Raw genomic sequence first — 22,246 nt, 5'->3', positions numbered from 1 at the left:
CCATCAACTATGGCTAATTTGTGTGTGTGTGTGTGTGTGTGTGTGTGTGTGTGTGTGTTTATATGATATATATATATACACATATATATGTATGTATGTATGTGTGTGTGTATATATATATATATATACATACATATATATATAAAATTATTAAATTTCAGTTCTGAAAGGACACATAACTATGCACCTTCTTTCTTGCCTACGTGTGATTGGCTGCCTATGGCCACCTAATTAGCTCGACTGGCTCCCTTGTTGTAAGAGACTTACTGTTTGCATTTTGTGGGAATCCGGGCAAGGAGGAAGGACCATTCATCCCAGGAAGAATGACTGGCGGCAGGCCGGGGAGTCCCGGGTAGGCTGCGGGCAAGCTGATGCCGTGGAGAGAGCAGTTGTCTGTGATGCCCGGCTGCTGTACGGTTAGGCCCAGCACATCGGAAGCTTTCTTTATACGGTCCAGCTCTTGCTGGGCCATTAGCTGGCGAACGGTGGTGGGAGCTAGGTAATCTTTCTCCCGGTCCAGCTGGCTGCCCACGGTCTCCCTCACTTTGGAAATGTGCTGTTTGGAGAAAATATGATCTCGGATGGACAAGCGGGCAGAGTACTTCACGCCGCAGAGGGTACACTCTGGCTTGGTGCCTTCCGTCCCGCCTTGGTTGATCATGAACGGCTTTCCTACGTTAATTTTAAACTTCTTTTCCTTTGCCCTGGCATTCTGAAACCACACCTGCACCACGCGTTTGGGCAGACCGATCTCGCTGCCCAGCATTTCACATTCCTGCATGGTCGGAGTCCGATAGTCACTGAAGCAAGCCTTGAGGACCTTGAGTTGAAGGTTGCTCATCTGGGTTCTGAAGCGCTTGTGGCCCGGCCGGTCACTGCTTTTGGATTTAAAAGGGTTGCTAGACCCAAATGGGTTTGGCGAGCTGGGGTCAGCTATGCTTGACGTTTCGCTGCGGTCAGCATTATCATCGGGGTCGTCGGTGATGTAAAAGCTTTGGTCATGGTCTCCATCTTTGTCACTGAAATGGATCGATGGACTCGTGAGAGAAAAGAGAAATTTGTCATCACAGACCTCGGTGGTGGGTGTAGTTGCTGGTTTTGGCAGAGAGTCGAGAGTTTTGGTTTCCTTGGGAGACAAAGCTGGTTTCACCTCCCCAGGTACTCCCGGGTTTTCCGTTTCTGCTGCCCCCTCATCTCCTGTGGTGGCATCGCTGATGGCCGTATTGATGGATGACGTCTCATCAAAGTCAGTTTTATTCTGATCATACCCAGCCTCGGCTGAAGGGGCATTTAAATTCTCGACATCCTCTGGACACTCGGCTTTGAAGGAAGAAGGACTTAAGAGATTCTTGGGAGACAGCTCTGCTGTTTTACTAACAGGCGTTGACACTGTGGAGGCCAATTCGTTCTCGCTAGATAGGTCAATTTTAGTTAATGGCAAGGATGGGTAATCGAAATAAATGTATTTCTGTGGGCTCTCTCCCCCATCCTCTGTGGATATTAAAGGGCTTGGTGGCAAGCTGTACCCTGCCTGCTTCCCTTCATTCCAGTGGCGAGAGCGAATGTGGCTCTCTAAGGCTGACTTTGCTTTGAACAGAGCTCTGCAGAACGGGCACCGTTTATGAGACTGGGCAGGACCCACAGCCCGGAACTGCCCTTTCCTCTCTCGGGCACGCGTGTTCTGGAACCAGACCTGCACCACTCTCTTCTTAAGCCCTACTTCTCGTGCGATGTGGTCAAGCATTTTCCGGGTGGGGTTGGAATCCAGCAAGTACTTTTCGTAGAGTATTTCGAGCTGCTCCGGAGTGATGGTAGTTCTCAGGCGTTTGTCACGGTGTTGGTCTTCGCCGCTGTTCCCGCCCTCCTTCTCACTGCAGTTATTATCATCTTTGTCGTCCAGTTTCCTTTTCAGGGAAGCAGCGACACTGGCCGTGGCCGTGCTGTGGGACGTACTGGTCTGTGGTGGCATTTGTGTGAGAGAGCTCCCCAGCAGCTGTCCGGTCATCAGTGGATTGTTGGGGTCAAATATCATGTAGGGCATGTCCATGGGCCTCTCCAAGAATGGCGAGTGAAGGAATTGGTTTTGAGCAGCGAGGAAGTGCATGTGTTGGTGTTCCTTCCAGAGCTCCAGGGTCGGGAAGGCAATGGTGCATTGGTCACACGGGTACTGCAGTAACTGTGGAGGTAGAGTGTTTGGAAGAGAAGTCATGGAAATCTGCAGTGGACTAGAAGGGATTGGCGTTTGAGAGGCAGAGGGAGGTCTTCCAATCAGTTGGGTTTGTTTGGGTGGCTGTGGTGGAGGCTGGGATACGGGTGCCTGCTGTGGCTCTGAAGATGTTGCTATGGCTGTGGGAGCTGCCTTGGTGACTTGGGAAGGAGGAGAGGGCTCGCTCTGCTTTATCTTTTCTGCAGGATATTCAGGCTTTGGGGAATTCTTCTCAGGTTCTGGCTTGGGAGATGGAATCAGAGGTGTGCTAGTCCCAGAGCCAGAACTGGCTGTGGGGGCCACAGTGTTTTTGGATGAATCTGTTTGGCCAGATGATGTGCAATGCTTATAGACCACCTGGTCAGTGGCATCCATGGAGTCTTCAGTTTGACTTTCATCTTGGGCATCGTCATCTTCATCCTTATAACACTGCTTTTTCTGGTGTGTGATCAAGTCAAAGATCCTTGGAAAGACCACATTGCACTTTTTACACTGGTATTGCATGTTGCTTGTTCTAACATACCGTTCATTGGTAAGTTCCCTTTTTTCGTTATCTTTAGCTTCGGCTTGATTCTCATAGCTCTTCCGTGCTTTCTGGCGAGCGTTCTGGAACCACACAACGATAACCCGAGTGGGAAGGTTGAGAACAGTAGACAGCTGTTCTATTTCATCATCTTTTGGGTAAGCATTTGTGTCAAAAAAGTCTTGCAGAACCCTAAGCTGGTAGTCGGTAAACCGTGTTCTGGATGACCTTTTGCTGAACGAGGCATCTGATTTGTAATGTTCTAAAGATGTGGGTTGTGGCTCAATTCGGATGTCTTCTAAGACGGTTATAGGAGGGTTGCTGAAGTTGTATGGAGAATCCTTGTTTCTCTGTCGCTCCTTAAAGAGTGTATTTCGAAACCAGTGCTTGATGACTTTTTGAGACAGGCCAGACTTCTCTGCCATTTCTTGGATCTGTTCTTCGCTTGGAGAATTATTGATGTCGAAATAAGCTCTCAGGATTTTCAGTTGATCGTCTGTAATCCGTGTCCGTGGCCGTTTGAATTGGGAGTGCCTTAAAAAGCTGGGGTCTAGCCCCAACTGCTGTTGGCACAGCTGAGTGAGATCTGCAGAGAGGGTGTCCATCTGTGGCAGCTGCAGGGCGAGCTGAGGGGGAAGTGCAGGGTGCTGGACTGGCTGCATCATGATGGAGGGGAAGAGGGGAAGATCAAGAGAAACAGGCAGCTGGACCTGTGGGGGTGCGGTGGGGGGAGGAGGGGGAGGAGGCGGTGGGGGAGGGGGAGGGGGAGGCGGTGGAGGGGTAGGTGGTGGAGCTTGCAGAGGAGCAGAGACTGTGTTTGGGATTTTCACTGGCCCCAGGGTAGAAGGCTGTGGGGGTGCAGGTGGCAGAGGAGGAGGAGGCGGAGGCGGTGGCGTTTCTGGGGAGGGAGGAGAAATTGGATAAAGCTTGTCGTAGGCCTCCCTGTATTGGCGAGCAAATTTCTCTAGTGCTCCGTATGGGAAAAATTGCCCATGCACATGTTCTTGGTGGCTCTTTAAAATAAGAACATTCGAGAACAATTTGCCACACGTTCCGCATTCCAGCTTGTCGGAGTTTTCGCCTTCGCCGATTTTGCCCTTCCTCTGCACCTTCTGCCTGTTCTCATTGTACTGAATGACCAACTCAAAACCGAAGTTCTCCAGTAAAGCTTTGGCTGCATTTCCCCTGGCCCCCGAGGCTATTCGGGGTGGAGGAATACAGGGTTCTGAGGACTTTTGCTTCTTTGTGTCCTTGCTGTCTTTGAATCCTTCGCTATCGCTTGTAAATTCTTGCTTTGGTTTCTCCTGCTTTTCAGCCACATCTTCCGCCTCCTTGTAAGATGGCACGTCCTTCATGAGCTGGCAGTCTGTACTTGCCAGGCTACCTTGCTCTTGTTTCAACAATTTGCCTGCTGGCTGTTGTAGCGGCTGCTGCGGTGGGGGCGGCTGCTGACCTTGCGGCTGCAGCTGGGGCTGGGCAGCTTGGTATTGCTGTGCTTGTTGTTGGAGAAGCTGAAGCTGAGTTTGGCCAACGTGATGTTGGGTTTGGATCTGTTGTTTCAGATCTTCAAGCAAGGAGCCGGCCATGCCTGTCATACCTGGCATCCCAAAGGCCGCAGAGCTGGGTAAGCCCAGATCTGGCCCCAAGCTAAACTCTGCCCCGGGTATGTAGAAGGGAAAGAGAAACTGTGGTTGCTGGAACTGGAGCAGCGCCTCTGGGGTCATTGGAAAATGGGGCAGAAAGGCTGGGTTGAGAAACTGCGGCTGGAAGAAGGCCGCCTGTTGCTGCAGCTCGTGCTGAAGTTGCATCTGGATTTGTGCTGGTGACCGAGGCGGTGGATGATGGGAAGGCTGAGCAGAAATTAATTCGGGGGTTTGCTTTTTGCTTAATTCTTTGGCATCTAAGTGGGTATCTTTGCTGTTGACTGAAGCTAAGCTCATGGATTCTAACATTCCTTGGCCGGGGCTGGTCACATTGGTTGTGATGCTGTGCCCACCTGTTAGGTGCCCACTTGGCTCCAGCTTTGCAGCCCTGGCCTTTGTCTGGTGGAGCACAGACCTCATGTGGATCTCCAAGGTCGAGCTTTGGCTGTAGGCAACACTGCAAATGCTACACTTGTAGGGCTTGTTGTCTGTGCTGCTGTTGGTTTCCTGCGGGACAGGACTGGAGGCTTCTTGCAGAACCTTTTTCAACTTATGCAAGTGAGACACTGAATTATAATGGACCAAGAGGATGTTCTTTTGGGTGAACGACTCTTTACACACTGTACATTTATAAGGGCGAGATGGATCAAGGAATTTCTCCATTGTAAAATTGGGTCCTTTTCTAAAAGGTAAGGTCCGCTTTGGTTCAGAGCCCAGGTCATCGGGAATAGAGCTACTGTCACTTCCTACAGGACTCGCCTTCCCTTCGTGGTCCACCTCATACTCTCTCTCCATCTCCTGATCTAGGCCATGGTCATCCTGGGGCATCGTTTCACCCTCTGCCCAGAGTTCTCCATTCATTGGCAAGGAGGCATATAGCTGTTGGAGTTCAGCTTCGCTCAGTTCGGGGTGGCCTGCTTCCAAGTGTTTTTTTAAAGCCTGGAATGTACGGAAACTCCGTTGGCAGAGGTTACACATTGTAGCGGCCCGGATTGCGTGATACTGGGAATGTATCTGAAGCTTCTGCATAGTTTTAAAAGCCAAGCTACAGTGATTACAACGATACTTATAAACATGGCGGTCAGAAACTGATAAGGGCTGCCTCTTTTGTTGTTCACCCGGTTGATCTTGCAGGGTGTCTGAGGTTTTCACACCCTTACTGCTGTTTTTATTCCTTTCTGGTGCCTCCAGGGGCTCCTTGGCTGGTCTCTGCTCCTCACTCTTTATTTCCACACCTCCCTTTGAATCCTCAAGACCTGCTATACTTTTGTCATCCACTGGGCTTTCACCTGTTAGGAGAAAGAAAAATACATCTTACAGTAAGGACATGGATCGCTTGAATGTCAGGAAGTGTAAGGGGGAGCCGGGAGCCAGTAATGATGTCTGCTCAGTTGAGTACGTACAGACCTGTGACTGGGCTTTCACAAACGACACCGTGTCCATAGATGAATAGGAAATCACTCATGACCTGTAGGAATTTAAGGCCAGAGAAGAATGCGAGGCAAAGGTAATCGTAGTGTACTGCAATGAGCACTTTACCAAGGGCCATGAGCTTGGTGTTCTTGAATTAGAATACTTAGAATGTTCTTGGCCATCTGTCACTAGACTTCTCTAAGGATGGGTAGAAATTGTCATGGCAAAAAAAAAAAAAAAAAAAGTCTTAGAAAATAAGGCTCTGGGCAGCATCACATGTTATTTCCTTTGTGCCAATAAAACTGTCTTTGAGGATGGGGGAGTCTCACAAGGAGGTCTCCTTACTCCTGGATGGGGAGAGACAGTTAATGACTGCGGAGAGATCCAGTTTTCTTCAAAAAGGAACACCCTGGTTAGTGGTTAAATACCAGTTCCAAGTAGTCAGCTCTAAACACATGTACATATGGCCAGCGCTAAGAGGACTCAGCGGGTTCTGTGTGTGTGTGTGTGTGTGAAACAGTAGTAATTAAAGACACAGAGGGGGCACAAGAAGAGTTGGGGGCGGAGAAGAGACAGCAGGGGGATGTCAACGGAGCATTCATTGTAACCAAGATAGATAGATAATTGTCTTCAGTAGGATAATTGTGGGGCACTGCTTCTGGCGAGTTCTGAAAGTTTCCTCCGTGCGGTATCATCACAGGCATGCGTACCTGAATATTTTCCAGAACCCTCTGCTGACATGGCTGCAGGTGGGTCCCGATCTGATTTCTCAGGGGCAGCTGCTGGCAGTAGCAAACTGTTTGGCATCATTACATCAGGGACAGGCACCTTTGAACACCGAAGGGAACTGTGTTAAATGTGCTCTGGAAACCAGTGGATAAATAAATAAATAAATACATGGATTCATTTTGTATGTGTGTGTGTGTGTGTGTGTGTGTGTATCTATATATATATACATACACACACACACTACAATATATTCTGTGGGTATATATATATATATATATATATATATGTATACTGGAATACATGTACGGATATATATATATATATATATATATATATATATATATATATATTCCACTTACATTTTTCTAACCCAAACAGGGACATCTACCACTTCAATATCATTATAGTGCAATATTCTTCTTTTAATGCTATGACCTAAATGTTTTTGAAGGACTGGGGATAACCAAGAAACTTTTAAGCTAAAGGTACCCACAAGAGTCATTTAACTGTTACAAAAAGAACCACAAAATATCCTTAATTAAGCTGTACGCTGTATCATATCATTTTTTTTTCCCAAGCAAGAAGGACCTCAGATGGGTCTCTTGCTGTGATTTCTCTGGCACAGACAATAAAGGTCTCCAAGCAGCTCAGAAGCGATGAGTTTCTATGAACCCATAACTATAGGTGTACACTGATAACAACACAGGCCCACATCATCCTTTGGCATCCTTACTGTCATAAGCAGTTTCTCCACACAGTCTGGAGACACACTGTGCAAATGGGTCAGATGCAGCTGGAGGTGCATTTTGTTGCTGAGGACATCCTGGCAGAGGGGACAGCAGATGACTGGCTGTACAGAATGCTGTGACAGGACATGCATCTGGATCCGACTTTGGTCCCTACTATTGTAGTTGCAATAAGGACACTGGTAGAACTGGAAAAGATCGAATAAGCATGGCCATTATTAGCTGATACGCTTTGACAACGTCAGGCTGTGAGTTGTAACGTCAAGAGGCAATGCTAGGGTCACTTGTGATGTCTATGTGCTTTTCAACAGTGTACAAAAAAGGCTAGGAACCTAGAAACAAACAAACAAACAAAAAAATCGATTCATGCACCAAAGAGAAAACCACATATTCACCTGTTCGTGACAAAATTTGTTGTCCTCTGTAGGTTTTGACCTCTTTGTCCCTGCGTCCTCTTCTTTGGCTAGCAGAAGTGGCTGTGTGCCCCCTGCCACACTGACTTTCAGCTCTTTCTCTGGGGTGATTATTCCTAATTCCCAAAAAGGATAGAACAACTCAATTTGTAAATGCAATGTTACAATCAGAGTAAATAAAACACTTGTGACTCCCAATCTACCAGATCAAACAAGAGCAAAAAACCAGACAAGCACTTTAGATGATGCTAATCTCAAAACACCAAAAGCGCTCTTCCTTCTGTCCACTGAGTGGACCTTGCACATCTATCTGAAACCGTACTCCTGACTTCTGTTTAGATAACCCTAGATGGCCTTGAAAGTTTCATCAATAACATGTGTTCTCTGGTGTCTCGGTATGCCTTTATCACATTAAAGCAAATCTACTCCCATACACAAATACTGACTTAGAAAATCGTTAATTTTCCCCCACTTACAGTGACCTATCTCCTTTCTAAATTCACAAGTCCTGCGATTTCAAAACCCTGAGAGGAGTTGCTGGATGAGCTCTAATTCAGAAACTAAAACAATGATGTGTTTACGCCATGATTGGATTTAGAGTTTTTAATATTTTAAAACTGAATATCTAATTCATTTCTAAGATTAGTGTCTTGAATAGGTGACACAGTGGTTGTAGAAGATTGACTAGGCATATAACGTTACAGCAGGAATCTCAAGAAGACAACTGTTTTATGAGGTTAATCCAAATATTTGTGTTAATGATGATTAAAATTTTGCCCAGTTGGCCAGTATTAATGTGAAGGGACCTCAAGACATCAAAGGGGCAGGGGGTGGGCGGGGGAGCACAATTCTAATTTTCCAATCTCACAGAAAATTCTCCCCAGCATCAATTTGCCTGGTAATCTCCTCTTCGAGGCTGGATATTACATCGACATCGGGTAGGCATGTCACATACATCTCACGACAAACACAAAACCTCATTTACCAGCCATTCCAATCTCATCATAGCACGGCATCATCTGACCTTTTTTTCTGCTGTTTATTATGAGTATTTCTAATTTTAACTTTCAATTTTCACCATCTTCCAGTCAATTTGCAACTAAATTATTTCCAGGGTGAAGATACTACCACTGGACAACCGGGTGCAAATACATCTTGAGATGCAGTGGAGCTGCATTGATTGCTATCAGACCCCGCATAGACACACAGTCCAGGGCAATCTGCCTGTATGCTGCACATGAAGACTTATCTTGATTTTTTTTTTCAATCCACATACGGTTCCTATAAATGAACAAATTGCACCTTATTACAAAATAACCCAGTTTTAATTTAAAAACGAGGTCAGCAATGTTATAGAAACAAGTCAAAATGAGAAAGTAAAAAAGAGAACAAAAACCAAAATCTCATTCTATTTCTACCCTGGGTAGAGATGAATCCTTTAGACCCTATAAGTGCTTCAGAAACTTAGAATTCAGGAAGAAAATTAAATGTATGAGAGTAATTCTTAAGAGAAGGAAATTAAAATAGTATATACTTGAAAAGATGGACGTGGTTTTATTTCTTTGGTGTTTGTAGTGAATGTGGCATAATGGTTATGGTTAGTCTCTCACATACTGTAGTGGATACTGCTGTCTTGTTCCTGTTTGAAATTGTACCTACTACATTCTCTTAGAGAAATTTTAAATGTGTTTTATTTGAAAAGTGGTAACATTTGTGGATGAGTGAAGTTAAATTTGTAAAAGAATCTTACAACTCTCATTATATTGATTAAAAATGTTCAAGTATTTGATGTCCAATAATATTCCCCAAACTGGGATGTTTTCTTACAATTATGGAATCAAGATTTTGTCTTTTATTTCTCCAAACAGATAAAGCATGTACTCTGTACAGTCTCATTTAAGGCCCTAAATCATTTAAGAAAAGCAATGTGTAACATAACACTTGCCAATACAATCAGCTATTCAACATGTCAGACCAAGTTGTAAAAGAAATGATTGTCACTTTAAGTAACAAGTGCCTATCAGTTGTCTGTTCTTGATTGACTTTTCTTTAAAAGTTCCCATTAGTGAGTAACAGTGCTCCCTGCAGAGAGCAATACCATGTCATATTCCCTTATATTTTTTAATGGACGAGATCAAATAATAACTTGACTAAATTCCCTGTACAACCACAACTGTCACACATAAGTTGAAAAATAATTCCCATAATTTGTTGTTTGCAAGCCTCTTGGGACATCAAAAGTAAAATTAACTTTCTAGATAGTTCCAGTTCCACTAAATATTAAGCCATGAATTCATTTCCATCAACATATATAAAGGATACTTTAAAGGATGGAAAAATAGTATGGTTTGAAGGTGTAAGCCATTATAGTAAACCTACTCCCTGGTATAAAAGTTTGGCATAATTAACTCTGTGTACGTTAAGTGATATACTGTTTTCATTTTTATGCTCATCAGTACTCATTAATTTAGTGGCACTTGACAATAATAGAAGGCAAGAATTTCAGATTCAGTTACAAGACAAACAGATTCTAGAGTGTGAGGCAGATCTTCCAAGGTGACCTAGGTAGGTGATGCACTAACGTTTCATACATTCTTTTATGTTTGTTTATAGCATATTTAATACTGTAGCATAGCTGGTAAATTATAGGAAATCAAATCCAAGGTCTTTTATCTGAATTGTGTTAGGCTAGAAAAAAATGCCTTGTATTAAGTAAGGCCAATTAATTTTAGGAAAGCTTTTGATTAAGTTTTGTGATTACTCATAGTTTATATTTGCAACTTCATTTGAAATAAACCCTATTTGTTACCCTGGAGCAGAAAAAAAAAATTGAAATGAGACCATAATTTATTTTGTATCGTTAAGGACACCACAATATTCTCAAAGAACAATGTCATTTTAATGAATTTTAACTAAAAAATGAAGTCTAATTACAAATAAGTACTGCCAAATACATGAGCCAATGATTATCTGTCAGTCACAAGATTATTTAACTTGCAAGAGATTGCTAATATAAAAATGACATAATTCATTTCAATTCAGATGCTGCCTACTTAATTCTCAATCCCTAAAATACAGAAGGCTATAAAATGGTTTATATTTATAACAAGTCAGGAAAATCCAATAACACACATGTTACAGTGAACCTTGAAAAATAATAAATCAAAATACAGGGTTATTATATTTATAAATACATTTGATAAAGTTTGAATACTTTAAAACTCATATGTAACAGATGTTGTTTAACTCAAGTAATTCAAAATTGTAATTACCAGTACAGTATTTCTTCTAATGAGACTAGAATGGAAGGATAATTTTAATTGCAATAATGAAGGTTAATTTCCATCTTCCTTCATGTTTACTCCCTTATTAAAAAGTGGTCCCCTTAGCCATGGCAGAGACATATTACATTTTCAATGCAAATGTATTAATCTGGATAAACTCTATATTAATTCTCATACTGCACTGAGCTATAATTTGGATTATAATTAATCTAAAGTGGCACTAGATTTAAATGACAATATAAATGAGGTATTAGGAAGCTTTTCTATTATGAATGAATATTCAGCAAATATAACTTGCATATTACCAAGTCTCACTTTGAAAGCTGTAGTCCTGCAGATTAATATTAGCAACAGAACACAGCAGCTTACCAACACACTGCTCCAGACATGTGCTAATTCCTTCTTGCCTAAAAATTTCAAGGTTAAAGTGGGGTCAATCTATTTTCCCATCTACCAGACTAGCACAGCAGTTGCTTTGTAAGTTCATGCTTACTCTTTTGACAATTATAGGTGGGAGAAGAACAAAAGAATATAAATAAGTGGTTACCTAATCAGTAGATACACTTTTACAAAGAACAACAATCATGGAATACATTTTCAACCTGGGAAGATTGAATTCAGAAAGCACAGAACCTTGTTTAAAGTTCATGTTAGTTTTAAGTAACAAGAGCTCCCTTAAAAGCTGCAAGGCTTCAGAGCTAAATATTTGCATCTCAACATTTGCTTTTAAAAAGTTGGCTCTTGTTTAGAGCTCATTTTTAACTCTTTGCTTATACCTGGGGATGCTTTTTTTGTTTTTTTAAGCAGGGATAACATTTATTTTAAATAACTGCCATTATTCAATGATCTGCCTTTCTACATAGCCCATCCTTATCTACATGGTACAATTAGAAACTCAAAGAAGAACAATAACTCATTGGGCCTTTGGGGAGCAATTGAGCTCAGGACTTATGCAGAGCAGTAAATTGCACTGTGGAGACAGAGCTTCCGCATCTCTCGTGTGATGCTCAAGAGTAATATGGGATCCATTTTCAAAAGTACTCCCACAGCCCATCCCTGCCAACATCCTAGAAAATAGATGTTCGATAACAACCTTCAGGTTCTACATGTATGAACACCCAGCGAACCCTGCCATATCTTTCTGTGTTGCATGTTCCTCTGACGAACAAAGAAGAAATGCCTTGTAGTCTTCCGGCGCAAGCACATCAAACACCAAATGAAGAGAATCCTACCACCCACCAACTAGCAAGTTACTCATCTCAGTGAGGTCTGTCTTAGATGGCATAAACTGGCTATCTTTTCAAATGGCATCTCCTTGGATGGATGTATTGCTGACATTAGGTACTACAAATCCCGTATCATTTGCCTCAGGAGCCTGCCTACTCTTATGCTGTTATAGCATCTTTTTCCGAGGTTCCACTTTAGGCAAGATACTAACCTGAGATCCTGTTTGCTTAGATCAAATTAGAATCATATGCTTGACACTATATCCTAGAAGCAAATAACAACAATGCTTTTCTCATTGGACAACTGTGAGAAATTTAGTATTAAATAGTTTGGGGAGGAAAATTATTTAGGCATATAAGGACTTATGGGATAGTTGAGATTTAAACAAACTCATATGCAAAAAAAAAAAAAAAAAAAAAAAAAAAAAAGAAGAAAAGAAAAATGATGAATTCTGTGCACTCCGGTATCTTTCTACTGAACACAAGGCGCTTTATATGTGCTGTCACTGGAATTCAAGAAAAAGATAGATGACTACCTGAGACTAATAGGCTTGAACACGTTTCAGCACTTCTTCTGCTTCAACGAGTCCAACATAATAAAACTAGGTATAGCGTGCAGCAAAAGTGGCCAATGTAATATTCATCGCGGCCACAGATTTCCATCTCATACATACAAAGCATGGATGAAGCCATATATTTGCCAAATCAAACACAGAAAAAGCCGTAGGTATCCACACCAGATGCTGGCCTAGGGTTTGTTTGTGCACAAGTAAATGTCATGACACGAAGGTTTGTTTTCAAAGACAGTAGCTTCCATTACTGGGATTTGTGTATTCTAGAAGATCAGAATTACCCAGCACCTAATCCCTTTTCAATGATATTTCCTCCTTCTTAGGCCGAATCATCTGTAAACTTTTCTACTGGATTTCGTTTGAAATGCCTCAAATAGATGCCCTTAAAAAGGGCAAATTCCTGAGTGTAAGCTACAGAGAGAGAGAGAGAGAGAGAGAGAGAAAGGAGCATTTATTTTTAGGGTTACATAGTATGAGAGGGTGCATATGATTGAATGATAAAATTCAAGTGATATCTAATCCTGAGCTTATGAAAAATTAATATGCCATCAGAGGAATCACAAGTATAGCTAAGATTAATGAAAGGCGCTTAAAAAATTACAAGCACACAAACTGATTTGATTAAAAAATAATCTCACTAGTCATCCTGTAATATTCTTCATCTTATCCACATCTATTCTGTCAGATGGTTATGATTAAAAATAGGTCAATGGGAGGCTACTGATAGAAATCACATGCAAAACGCACACACCATGAATAGTAGTGGGAATGTTCAGACAGTTTAAAATGAATAAAGGCATTTAATGCACTTTATTGGGGGATGCAGTGAAGGGAAGGTTGGCTTTGGGGAATGGATGGGTATAGGGGAATGGAAAAGGGAAGGAGGCTAGCCGCTTACCAGGGTCTTTATTAGAGCTTTTGCCTTCACTATTGTCTCTCTGCGTTTCTGTCTCATCATCCTCAGTCACTGAAGTAGGCTTCAGGGCTCCTCCTGCCTCTTCACTCTGCTCTTCTGCTAAGAAAGCAGATCAGTGAGAAAAATTGATGAGCCCGGAAATGTCCACTACTATCAACTGGGTGACCTTTACCATCCAGTTTGTTTTTGAATTTTTCTATGAGTTGTCTACACATCTTCCTACTAAAAAAACAGAAATTATACATTGAGGCAGAAGTGTACATTAGAACAAACTGAGACCACCCTAATGCAGGTTTTCATTCAAAAGTAGAGCATCTTAATACTTGGAGAGCATTTACATGCCATTAAAAGGTAACAGACCATTTTTTTCCTATAGTTTAGCCCGCAAAAGAGGGGCGGGGTGGGAGGAATGGATAGAAGACAACTACGATTTTGAATGGACAGGGGTTCTTCCTGGGTTCACATTGCACACCTTGGATGGCTTCCTTACGATTTCCTTATGAGATACCCGAACTTCAGTTCCCCTGGGGGATTTGTCTGTAGAGGAAAGCTCCACAGAGCTCTGACATAAGGAGGTACTCGTAAGCCAACTGTGCCACCCCACACCTCATTCACAGGATCACACCCGCTAGATTACATGGAAATCCTACTAGTAACTCAAACCTACTTAATTATTCTGTAAATCGCGCTATGCCGCTGCTGGTGGATTAATCTGTTTACGCAGTTAGCCTCTATGTGGGGTTGTGTGGCACTAATCCGTGAAAGGCCTACTGCCCTCTTCCATCCTGCCATCATTTGTCTCTGGGTATGCCGATGTCACATTTTAATGAATTTTTAGCAATCTGAGTAATGCCAGATAACCAGGCTCACAACTCCCCACAGCATGGCATGCTGCTTTCATAGCAGTGCAAAAAAATAAATAAATAATAAAATAAATAAATAAATAAATGCCATATTCCCCAGTTCAGGTAGGAATTACATAAACTAGGAGAAGAAGGCAAAATGGGATTTGAAGCGCCAGTCCGCACAAATTCATAAAACCGTTAATGACCATATAAATTAACCCTGGAAAGGCAAAAGGTCATCAGAACACATTTGCATACACTCTCCTATTTGCTTTTGATAAGCAGAGCTTTTATTCTGAGAACATGATACAATTAACCCTTCAATAGCCATACAAAATGCTGCTACGGACATTTCAAGTGTCAAGCATTCACTGAAAATTACACACTGAATAAAATTTTCATTGCAAATGCTACAGTGATTGAAAGGGGAAATCGTGGCCCTCTCCACACCCCATGTTTTATTAATAACATTCTGGCAGCAGAATGAAATATCCACTGTCATATATAGCAGCTGAGGACAAAAAAAAAAAAAAATCTATTTAGTGGTTCAGTTTCCAGGCATGCTCTGCAACTGTGTAAGCAAAAAAGGAAAAACAGGACATTTAATACATTCCAAATAAGAATTGGGTTCAATTGAGAGTCCTCCAAGATGCGGTAATATGAATGCATTTATTCCAGATTTGCACTGTGGAAAGCAATCTAAGTGTCTGGGAAGGTGCCCCTTTGGGCAGAGATGCTTGGAAATTTCACTTCAAGAAGACAAACCCTCAGTGTTTGGTAGCACTATATTGCTTTCCCCTATTGATGATAATCAGTGATTGCCCTCCCACATCCTCCCCCACCCCGGCATCTGTCTCTCCTCCCAGCAGCCAGCGAGGCTGTGGGTACAGCCCCTGAGAGGGGCTTCAAGAAGACGGAGGCTGAGATCATGACCAGATTAGGCTGCGTCTCTGCCAGCTCCACATGCACACGTGACAGAGTATCTAGTGCCAGGCTCATGACAATTACTTTTCAACTCATCCCGAGGAAGGATGCAAGAGTTCTTTGAGTAGATTTACTGGACCTTCCCCCCAGGGCTAGAAAATGAAGTGTCAGAGTGCTACCCAGCAGCCTTATCTCTAGGGGACACAAAATTGTAAGGGCTATCGCAACTCCCATTAATAAAACATTGTGTGTCAGGAAAAGGAAAAAAAAAATTATGAAGGCACTAAAAAGCAGGCTACAGTATAATCTGGGTCTCATCAGGCAGATTTTTGTAAGTACCTCTTCTTCATTTTTCTGGTATGTGTTTCAAGTGTGAGAGAAATTCCCAGACATGTTCTTCTATACATCACTGTGGTGTCTGACCTCAGCCTGACCCTGGCAGCAGTTTGAGAAATCTGAATGTGAACAAAGACTCTGTGTCCACAGCAGGGGAAGATTGTGGGATAGACGCTCCCCATCAACTTAATGGCAAACAGCAGTTCTGAGGCCATAACTTTGCCTGGCTTCTCCAAGCCACAGCTCAGCGCCCTGAGTGGTGGAGTCCTCTGCCCTGCCCCTGCTCCTGTGAGGTTTTATTTTTTTTTCCTCTTCCCCTCTCTCTTTTCAGTTCTTCCTTTGAAGTAGGCAGGCAATTAGCTCTAATGCTCAAGCAATTCAGACCCGTTTTGTGGTTTAGAAGGCGAAAGCTGTTTATTACAGGTAGGCTCTTTGGAGCCATAAGAACTTTGCAAATTTTAATCATGCAAAAAATAATCACAAGGTAATTTCTCCACACCATAAAATTCCATATGAGCCAGAGAAAAAGGTCACTTTCATTCTCAAAGAGAGTTTTAGAAATAAATTTGACATTCATTATATAAATGGGCTTTAGAGTCAAAAGTAATGTGAAGAAACCACGTTCTCTAACAACCCTGTAGGCTCGGGTTTTGGATGAGGAGGAGTGGCTACATTCTACCTTAAACACCAAATTTCCTCAGTTGTAAAACGTCATAAGATATAAAATGTCTTCTAGGAAAATCACAGACAACATGTTAATGCATCAAGAGAGAACCACAGAACTGAGGAGAACAAGCACTGTATATAAAATTCTAGAACTAACGTGCTAAAGCAGCTCCCGTTTTTTACTGAGGCCGTGATGCATCACATGCAACGGTAACAAAGCCCGTTATAGTTCTCCACAGCACCGTTGTCTTAAAGCATGTGTGTGCTCAGTCTCCTTTAACAACGAAGAACGTGGAAAGAAAATGTTTATCTACACGTTAAACGTTACGGCATATAGGTGCTCTTGCTTAAAACGTGGGTCCCTTCCCTCTAGAGTCAGTTCTCAGGAAAGAGACGTGGCATTTTCATTTTCAAACGTTTCAGGAGACTCGAGGAGCATAACATGCTGCGCTCTATATACTATTGTAGAAGCATTACAGAAGCATGGTTCAATTAACTTTGCCAAGCATTTCAAACATGCCTGAAACAGCGATCATGGGCTCCTTCACACCTATACTTTGAGTAGATTTAAAAGGGTTTGAGTGATTGGCTTAGAATATTTTCATTTAATTATAGAAAAAATGGAAAACCACTATCAATTTATCCTACAGTTTATAATGTATGCTTTCTAAGCATGTATCTCAGCCAGTGCACATATGCCTGTTTTCATAGCAACTGGCGTGAGCATATCCTGGTTTTAATGTTTGAAAGAAAATATCACACAATTCGTTTAATTCTCTCTCTCTCTCTCTCTCTGTGTGTGTGTGTGTGTGTGTGTGTGTGTGTGTGTGTGTTGTGCCTGGATTTGTTCATGTGTACTGCTCCTGCTGACCCAGACTTGCAGGCTTCATTTTCAATTGGCATGTAATAACTGCACATATCGAGAGGACATGGTGTGGTATTTTGACATATGACGACAGGATAGTTTGTGCATGTATAATGTACACTGATAAAGCCAGGTTAATTAGAGTTCCTGTCTCCATGAGCATTTGCGATTCTGTGTGTGTTAGGAACTCCTGTCCTAGTACTCTATAAAATAAAACCAAATGTTACGGATGGTGGTCACATTGTTGTGCTGCAGAATGTCAGAATTTACTCCTCCTGTCTAGTTGAATTTAACAACCCATTATCTAACCTTTCCTCCACCCTCCCTAGCCTAATGACCACTCTCCACCTACTTTTACAAGTTAAACCAACTCAGCTTCCACATGAGTGAGATTCATTACATATTGAAGAAGCAGGAGATAGATGGTAGGTAACTCAAACATCTTCAGTTTGATATAGTGGACTTTTCCATCCTAGATACATTCTTGTGTGAGAATTCACTTCTCCACTCCTCTACGGCCTCCTTGTCCAGGCTCTCCTCTTTGAAACCTATTCTCTACCTGATGTGCCTGCATCCAACTGCCCAACTCAACATCCACCTCCTGTGGCCTTCATCACCTACAGAGAAAACTCTCAGTCTTTTGTGTATAACAAGGACACCTTCCCAACACCTGGTCCTGATCTATGTTCCAGATTCCTCTCTCTTTAAATGATCTTTACTAAACGGCTTGAAAACTGTCTTCTCAAAGTTCCAGGTATCAAAAGAACCTGCAAGATGTTGTTGAACCCAGCTGTAAAGTTCCTAATTTAAGCAAGTTTAGTCCTGAGTGATCCCTGACTGTGTCTGTAATAAAGTTCTATTTAAGTGACGCTCCTGATCCAGGCTCTTTCTCCCCTGTATGTCCTCTTGTGTATCCTTATCTAATCAAGTACATTCCCCACCCCCCACTGGATAAGTTCCCCCCTTCCCTTTGTGTCCAACTTAGAAAGTATCAGTTTCAACATGTGGACAAAAATCAATTAAAAGTAACCATTTCATAGGCTTCTTAAACACTGATATGTAGAAGTCAATTAAAAGTGATGCTCACAGAAACGATGTATTTAAAAATGAGTGTCCTGTTATCATAGTACTATTCATTGTTTCCTTCTCCAACAAATGTTTCCTGAGATTCTAATGAAAGTTAATGCTTCTGGGTGGATTCGTGGTTTTCTTTCTGTGTGTGTTGATGTTAAATAATATTGTATGCCGAAATTGGTTGTATATTATCTATTTACACTAACAGGTAAATATTTTATGAGAGTAGAGATTTCAATATATAATATATATTTACATATGTGTAAATATTTAAGCAAGCGTATGCTTAAAGTACTTGGAGTAGTAGCTGGAATGTAGCAGACAGCAAGATATGCTGAATTAACTTTAGAAAAGAAATTGTGGGAAGAAAAAGAGAAGCTCAGACATCACCCAGTCCTTCTGTTTCCCCTCAATACAATTTAAAATGGATTTTGCTTTAGTAATGTGTTCTCAATTTTTGTTTTTTTTTTTTTTAATTTTCTGCTGAGTCACATTTATTACATATCTTTCATTTTTTTTTAAAGAAAAAATACCAAAAATTAGAAGCTTGGCTTCTATTCACATCAAACACCCTTCTCGAAGTCACCAGTGAAAACACAGCTCACTTCTTGTTCAGCAGACGTTGATTTTCCTTGTCTTGGGCTTCACTCTTTGGGGCTATGGTGTACCTCTCTGAAAGCTCTGCCTCATTGCCCTACGTTAGCACCTCTGCTACTATACAACCTCTAAATACTGGAATACCTGTTGTGATTTAAGAAAAGCAGGTAAGAGAGAGACACCATATGACAGGTTTCAGCAGAGGTTTGCTTGCTTGTTTGACTGGGGGAGAAGGAGAGAGAGAGAGAGGAAGAAAGAGGAAGAGAGAGAGAGTGAGTGAGTAGGTGAACAGGGCCCTTTTCTTTTTTTTTTTAAAGGGAACGTAGTGAATGTGCACAGTGATGCTCTTAGTGGCTGCAGCTGAGGACGCTTCCAGTCAAGAACCCCAAGGGCAGGCCAGCACAGATGCCTGAATACTAACAATACCTCCAGCCATCTTCTCTATGCATATCGTCTCTTAAAACACGTGGTATTAAATTACCCCACTCTACACAGATGTGTAAAATTATATATATATCATGTTTGTTTATATATATATGTGTGTGTGTGTGTGTGTGTGTGTGTATCGAACTTAATGTGCCAGATCCAGACTCATCATCATGCTTATCCAACCTTACTCCAATTTGCTACATGTTCACCAATGCAGTTTGCAATGTGAGAGCATCAACCACAAATGATATTTGTTTTCTCTCTCTCTCTCTCTCTCTCTCTCACACACACACACACACACACATCCTCATCCTACTCATCAGCAAACTCTGTTTCTACTCACATTTAGTGAATACTAAATTCTAAATAAAGTTGATCTCTTTTATTGCTTGAGCTTTTGCATTTTACTATTTTACTTAAGCTAATACACTATGACTCCGCTGAATAGATTATGCATACTTTGGGATTTACCTTACACTTCTGTCTCCTCCCTCATTAAGCTTCCCCTGTGTTCGCCTTATTTAGCTTCTTGTCATGAAGCCAAAATTTTCCCATCTTCATGGGAAAGTATTCTCCCAATTTGTTTGTTTGTTTAAGAGCTTCTAGTTTTCAATATTCAGGACTTAATATCATAATCTACTTCCTCCCTGAAGTTTCACCACTGCTTCTAAAGGAGTACCTCCCATTTTGCTCAGATGATAGGGTCCTGAGACCTCCACTGTCATCTGCCAGATTCCATGCACAGTGCTTCTGATTTGTAGGTCTGGAGTAAGGTCCAAGAATTTCGATTCTTTTTTTTTATTGAATATATTAAATTTATTTACCTGAGATGCTAACTTACTAGGTAAATATTTTAATTAAAATATAATTGCATCAATTCACCCTAAACTCCCCTTCCCTCCCTCCAACCATCTTCTGTCTTGCTCCTTCTCAAATTCCTGGCCTACTTTCTTTCCATTTTTATTGTTATATATAATATGTATAAATATATAAATGGAGCCTGGTGGGTCCATGTAGTGTTGCTCGTATGCATATGATCACTTGGAGTGTGATGGGAGATGTCATTCTGTATATGTTTCTCATACGGGTTAATAATAAAGCACTGTTGGTCAATAGGAAAGGAAGATAGGAGGGGCTAGGAGACAAGGAGGAAATAGGAAGTAGTAAGGAGGAGTCAAGATGGAGAGTCTGGAGAGAGCAGTACGCGGCAGCCGGCTCCGGGTAAGAAGACCACATGGAAATACATAGATTAACACAAATGGGTTAATACTTAAGACAGAGCTAGCCGATAAGAAAGTAGTAACTGACCAACAGTATAATATCAAATACAGAGTCTCTGTGTATTATTTGGGGCTGGCGCGGCGGCAGGACAAGACCAGGCGGCGGTAGGAAAAACCGTACTCCTTACAGGAGTGCTTTATAAAACAACAACTGGTCAAAATGTAGAGGAACACTGATCTTGGGGTGCCCTTCCCCAGTAGATAAGTCTGTGATGTAACTCCTGTCCCCAAGGCCCAAGAAACATTAAAGGAAGGGGGATGGCAAGATTGTGAGAGGCAGAGGACCATAGAGTCTTCTGTGAGGCTGTGTAACCAGAAATGACAGGAAAGTGCTCGCGATACTTCAGCAATATGGCTGCCTAACCCAGACAAGCAACAGTAGACATGCTAACACGAAGGGGAAATCTCCATGCTCCCAAGACTAAACAAAGAACTCTTGGGAGAAGGGGGATAAGCCTCCCACAGGGGTGAGCACCCCAACTGGTGTCTAAACCAAACTAACAGTCAGCTCTGAAGTTTTATTCTTACAGTATCCTAGGTAGAACACATGGCATTTATGTTAAGCAGCTCTGTTCGACAGATCACCTACTCCATATTCGTTACCCCAGTTATCTGATTCTGAGTATTTTTTCATCTTTATTTGCACAGAGATATTATTTCGCAGAAGGGGCCCCTTATGCCTTACCCATACTGGGGGACGGTAACAATGGTATAAAAATGATATAACAATGTTGTGCAAAATCCACACCTTTCAGCTTTTTCTGAGAACCTGAAACTACTAAAGGGTCTCTAAATATTGACTACTTTTAATCATGCATGTGCAGCTTATTTATAACAAGGTTAACTCATGAGAGGCATAGATATAATTACCTGAGGTTGCCCTCAACTGCTGTTCTGTAAGTTCGTCCTCACCGGTCCTGGCTCCCAAAGAGGCAGTTTCTGTAAAAAGACATCAGTGTAATGAGTAAGCATGCCCTTTTCTGGGACATAACTAACGTAAGGGAACCAACCGCAAGTACAGATGCCATAGGAAATGAGTACCAGGAGGTGCTTACAAGACTAGCATGCTTGACATTCTAGTAAGCAGTGATTGGAGAAATTAGATCAGGGAAGGATAAGCTGGTATTTAAATCCTGGTGGTCAGCAAAACACAGCAAATGCAGCGAAACAGAACATCATGAAAGCACAAACAACTTATTTAGATTTTCACCCTGTGATTGACTGAGGCTGCCTATATGTGATGATAATGACACTTATGAGCATTCACTTCCTTATTAAGTATACAAAAGAAAAACCTAGTATGTGACAGCTGATGGGAGAGACTAAAGAAAGCCTCTTACACTTTAAGAGAAATTTAAAGAATGAGTCTATCATTAGTAAATTCACGTCTTTATTGGGCACCAGGGCAGGAATGGTACCAACCTTCTGTCTTGCTAACCTTAACTTCAAACATGAATGTTGATGTTCATGCAACTGCACTCTCCCTTTCTCTTGACTTGAACAGAGAAATGGTTGCATACTACCAGAGGAGAAAAGTAATGATAAATGTTACTCAGCTA

The 22,246-nt window shown here is 41.8% G+C and overlaps 1 protein-coding gene across 6 annotated transcripts in view; it reads right to left on the bottom strand.

The window, feature by feature from the left end:
- The window catches only part of Zfhx4 (zinc finger homeobox 4), a 176,015-nt gene that overhangs the window by 8,775 nt on the left and 144,994 nt on the right, over nucleotides 1-22,246 (bottom strand). For all 6 annotated transcript variants that reach the window (XM_051196585.1, XM_051196556.1, XM_051196603.1 and 3 more), the window contains 6 exons: nucleotides 21,558-21,626; nucleotides 13,654-13,767; nucleotides 7,656-7,789; nucleotides 7,248-7,448; nucleotides 6,496-6,613; nucleotides 268-5,661 (listed from right to left, as the gene is read on the bottom strand). In XM_051196585.1, coding sequence (XP_051052542.1) covers nucleotides 268-5,661; nucleotides 6,496-6,613; nucleotides 7,248-7,448; nucleotides 7,656-7,789; nucleotides 13,654-13,767; nucleotides 21,558-21,626 — 6,030 coding nt within the window. The remainder of the gene's footprint in view (nucleotides 1-267; nucleotides 5,662-6,495; nucleotides 6,614-7,247; nucleotides 7,449-7,655; nucleotides 7,790-13,653; nucleotides 13,768-21,557; nucleotides 21,627-22,246) is intronic.

Source organism: Phodopus roborovskii, unplaced genomic scaffold (genome assembly GCF_943737965.1).
Source record: "Phodopus roborovskii unplaced genomic scaffold, PHOROB, whole genome shotgun sequence".
In the NCBI taxonomy this organism is placed as follows: Eukaryota; Metazoa; Chordata; class Mammalia; order Rodentia; family Cricetidae; genus Phodopus; species Phodopus roborovskii.
Note: the sequence above shows the minus strand (reverse complement) of the source record. Positions and strands in the feature narration are given on the sequence as shown.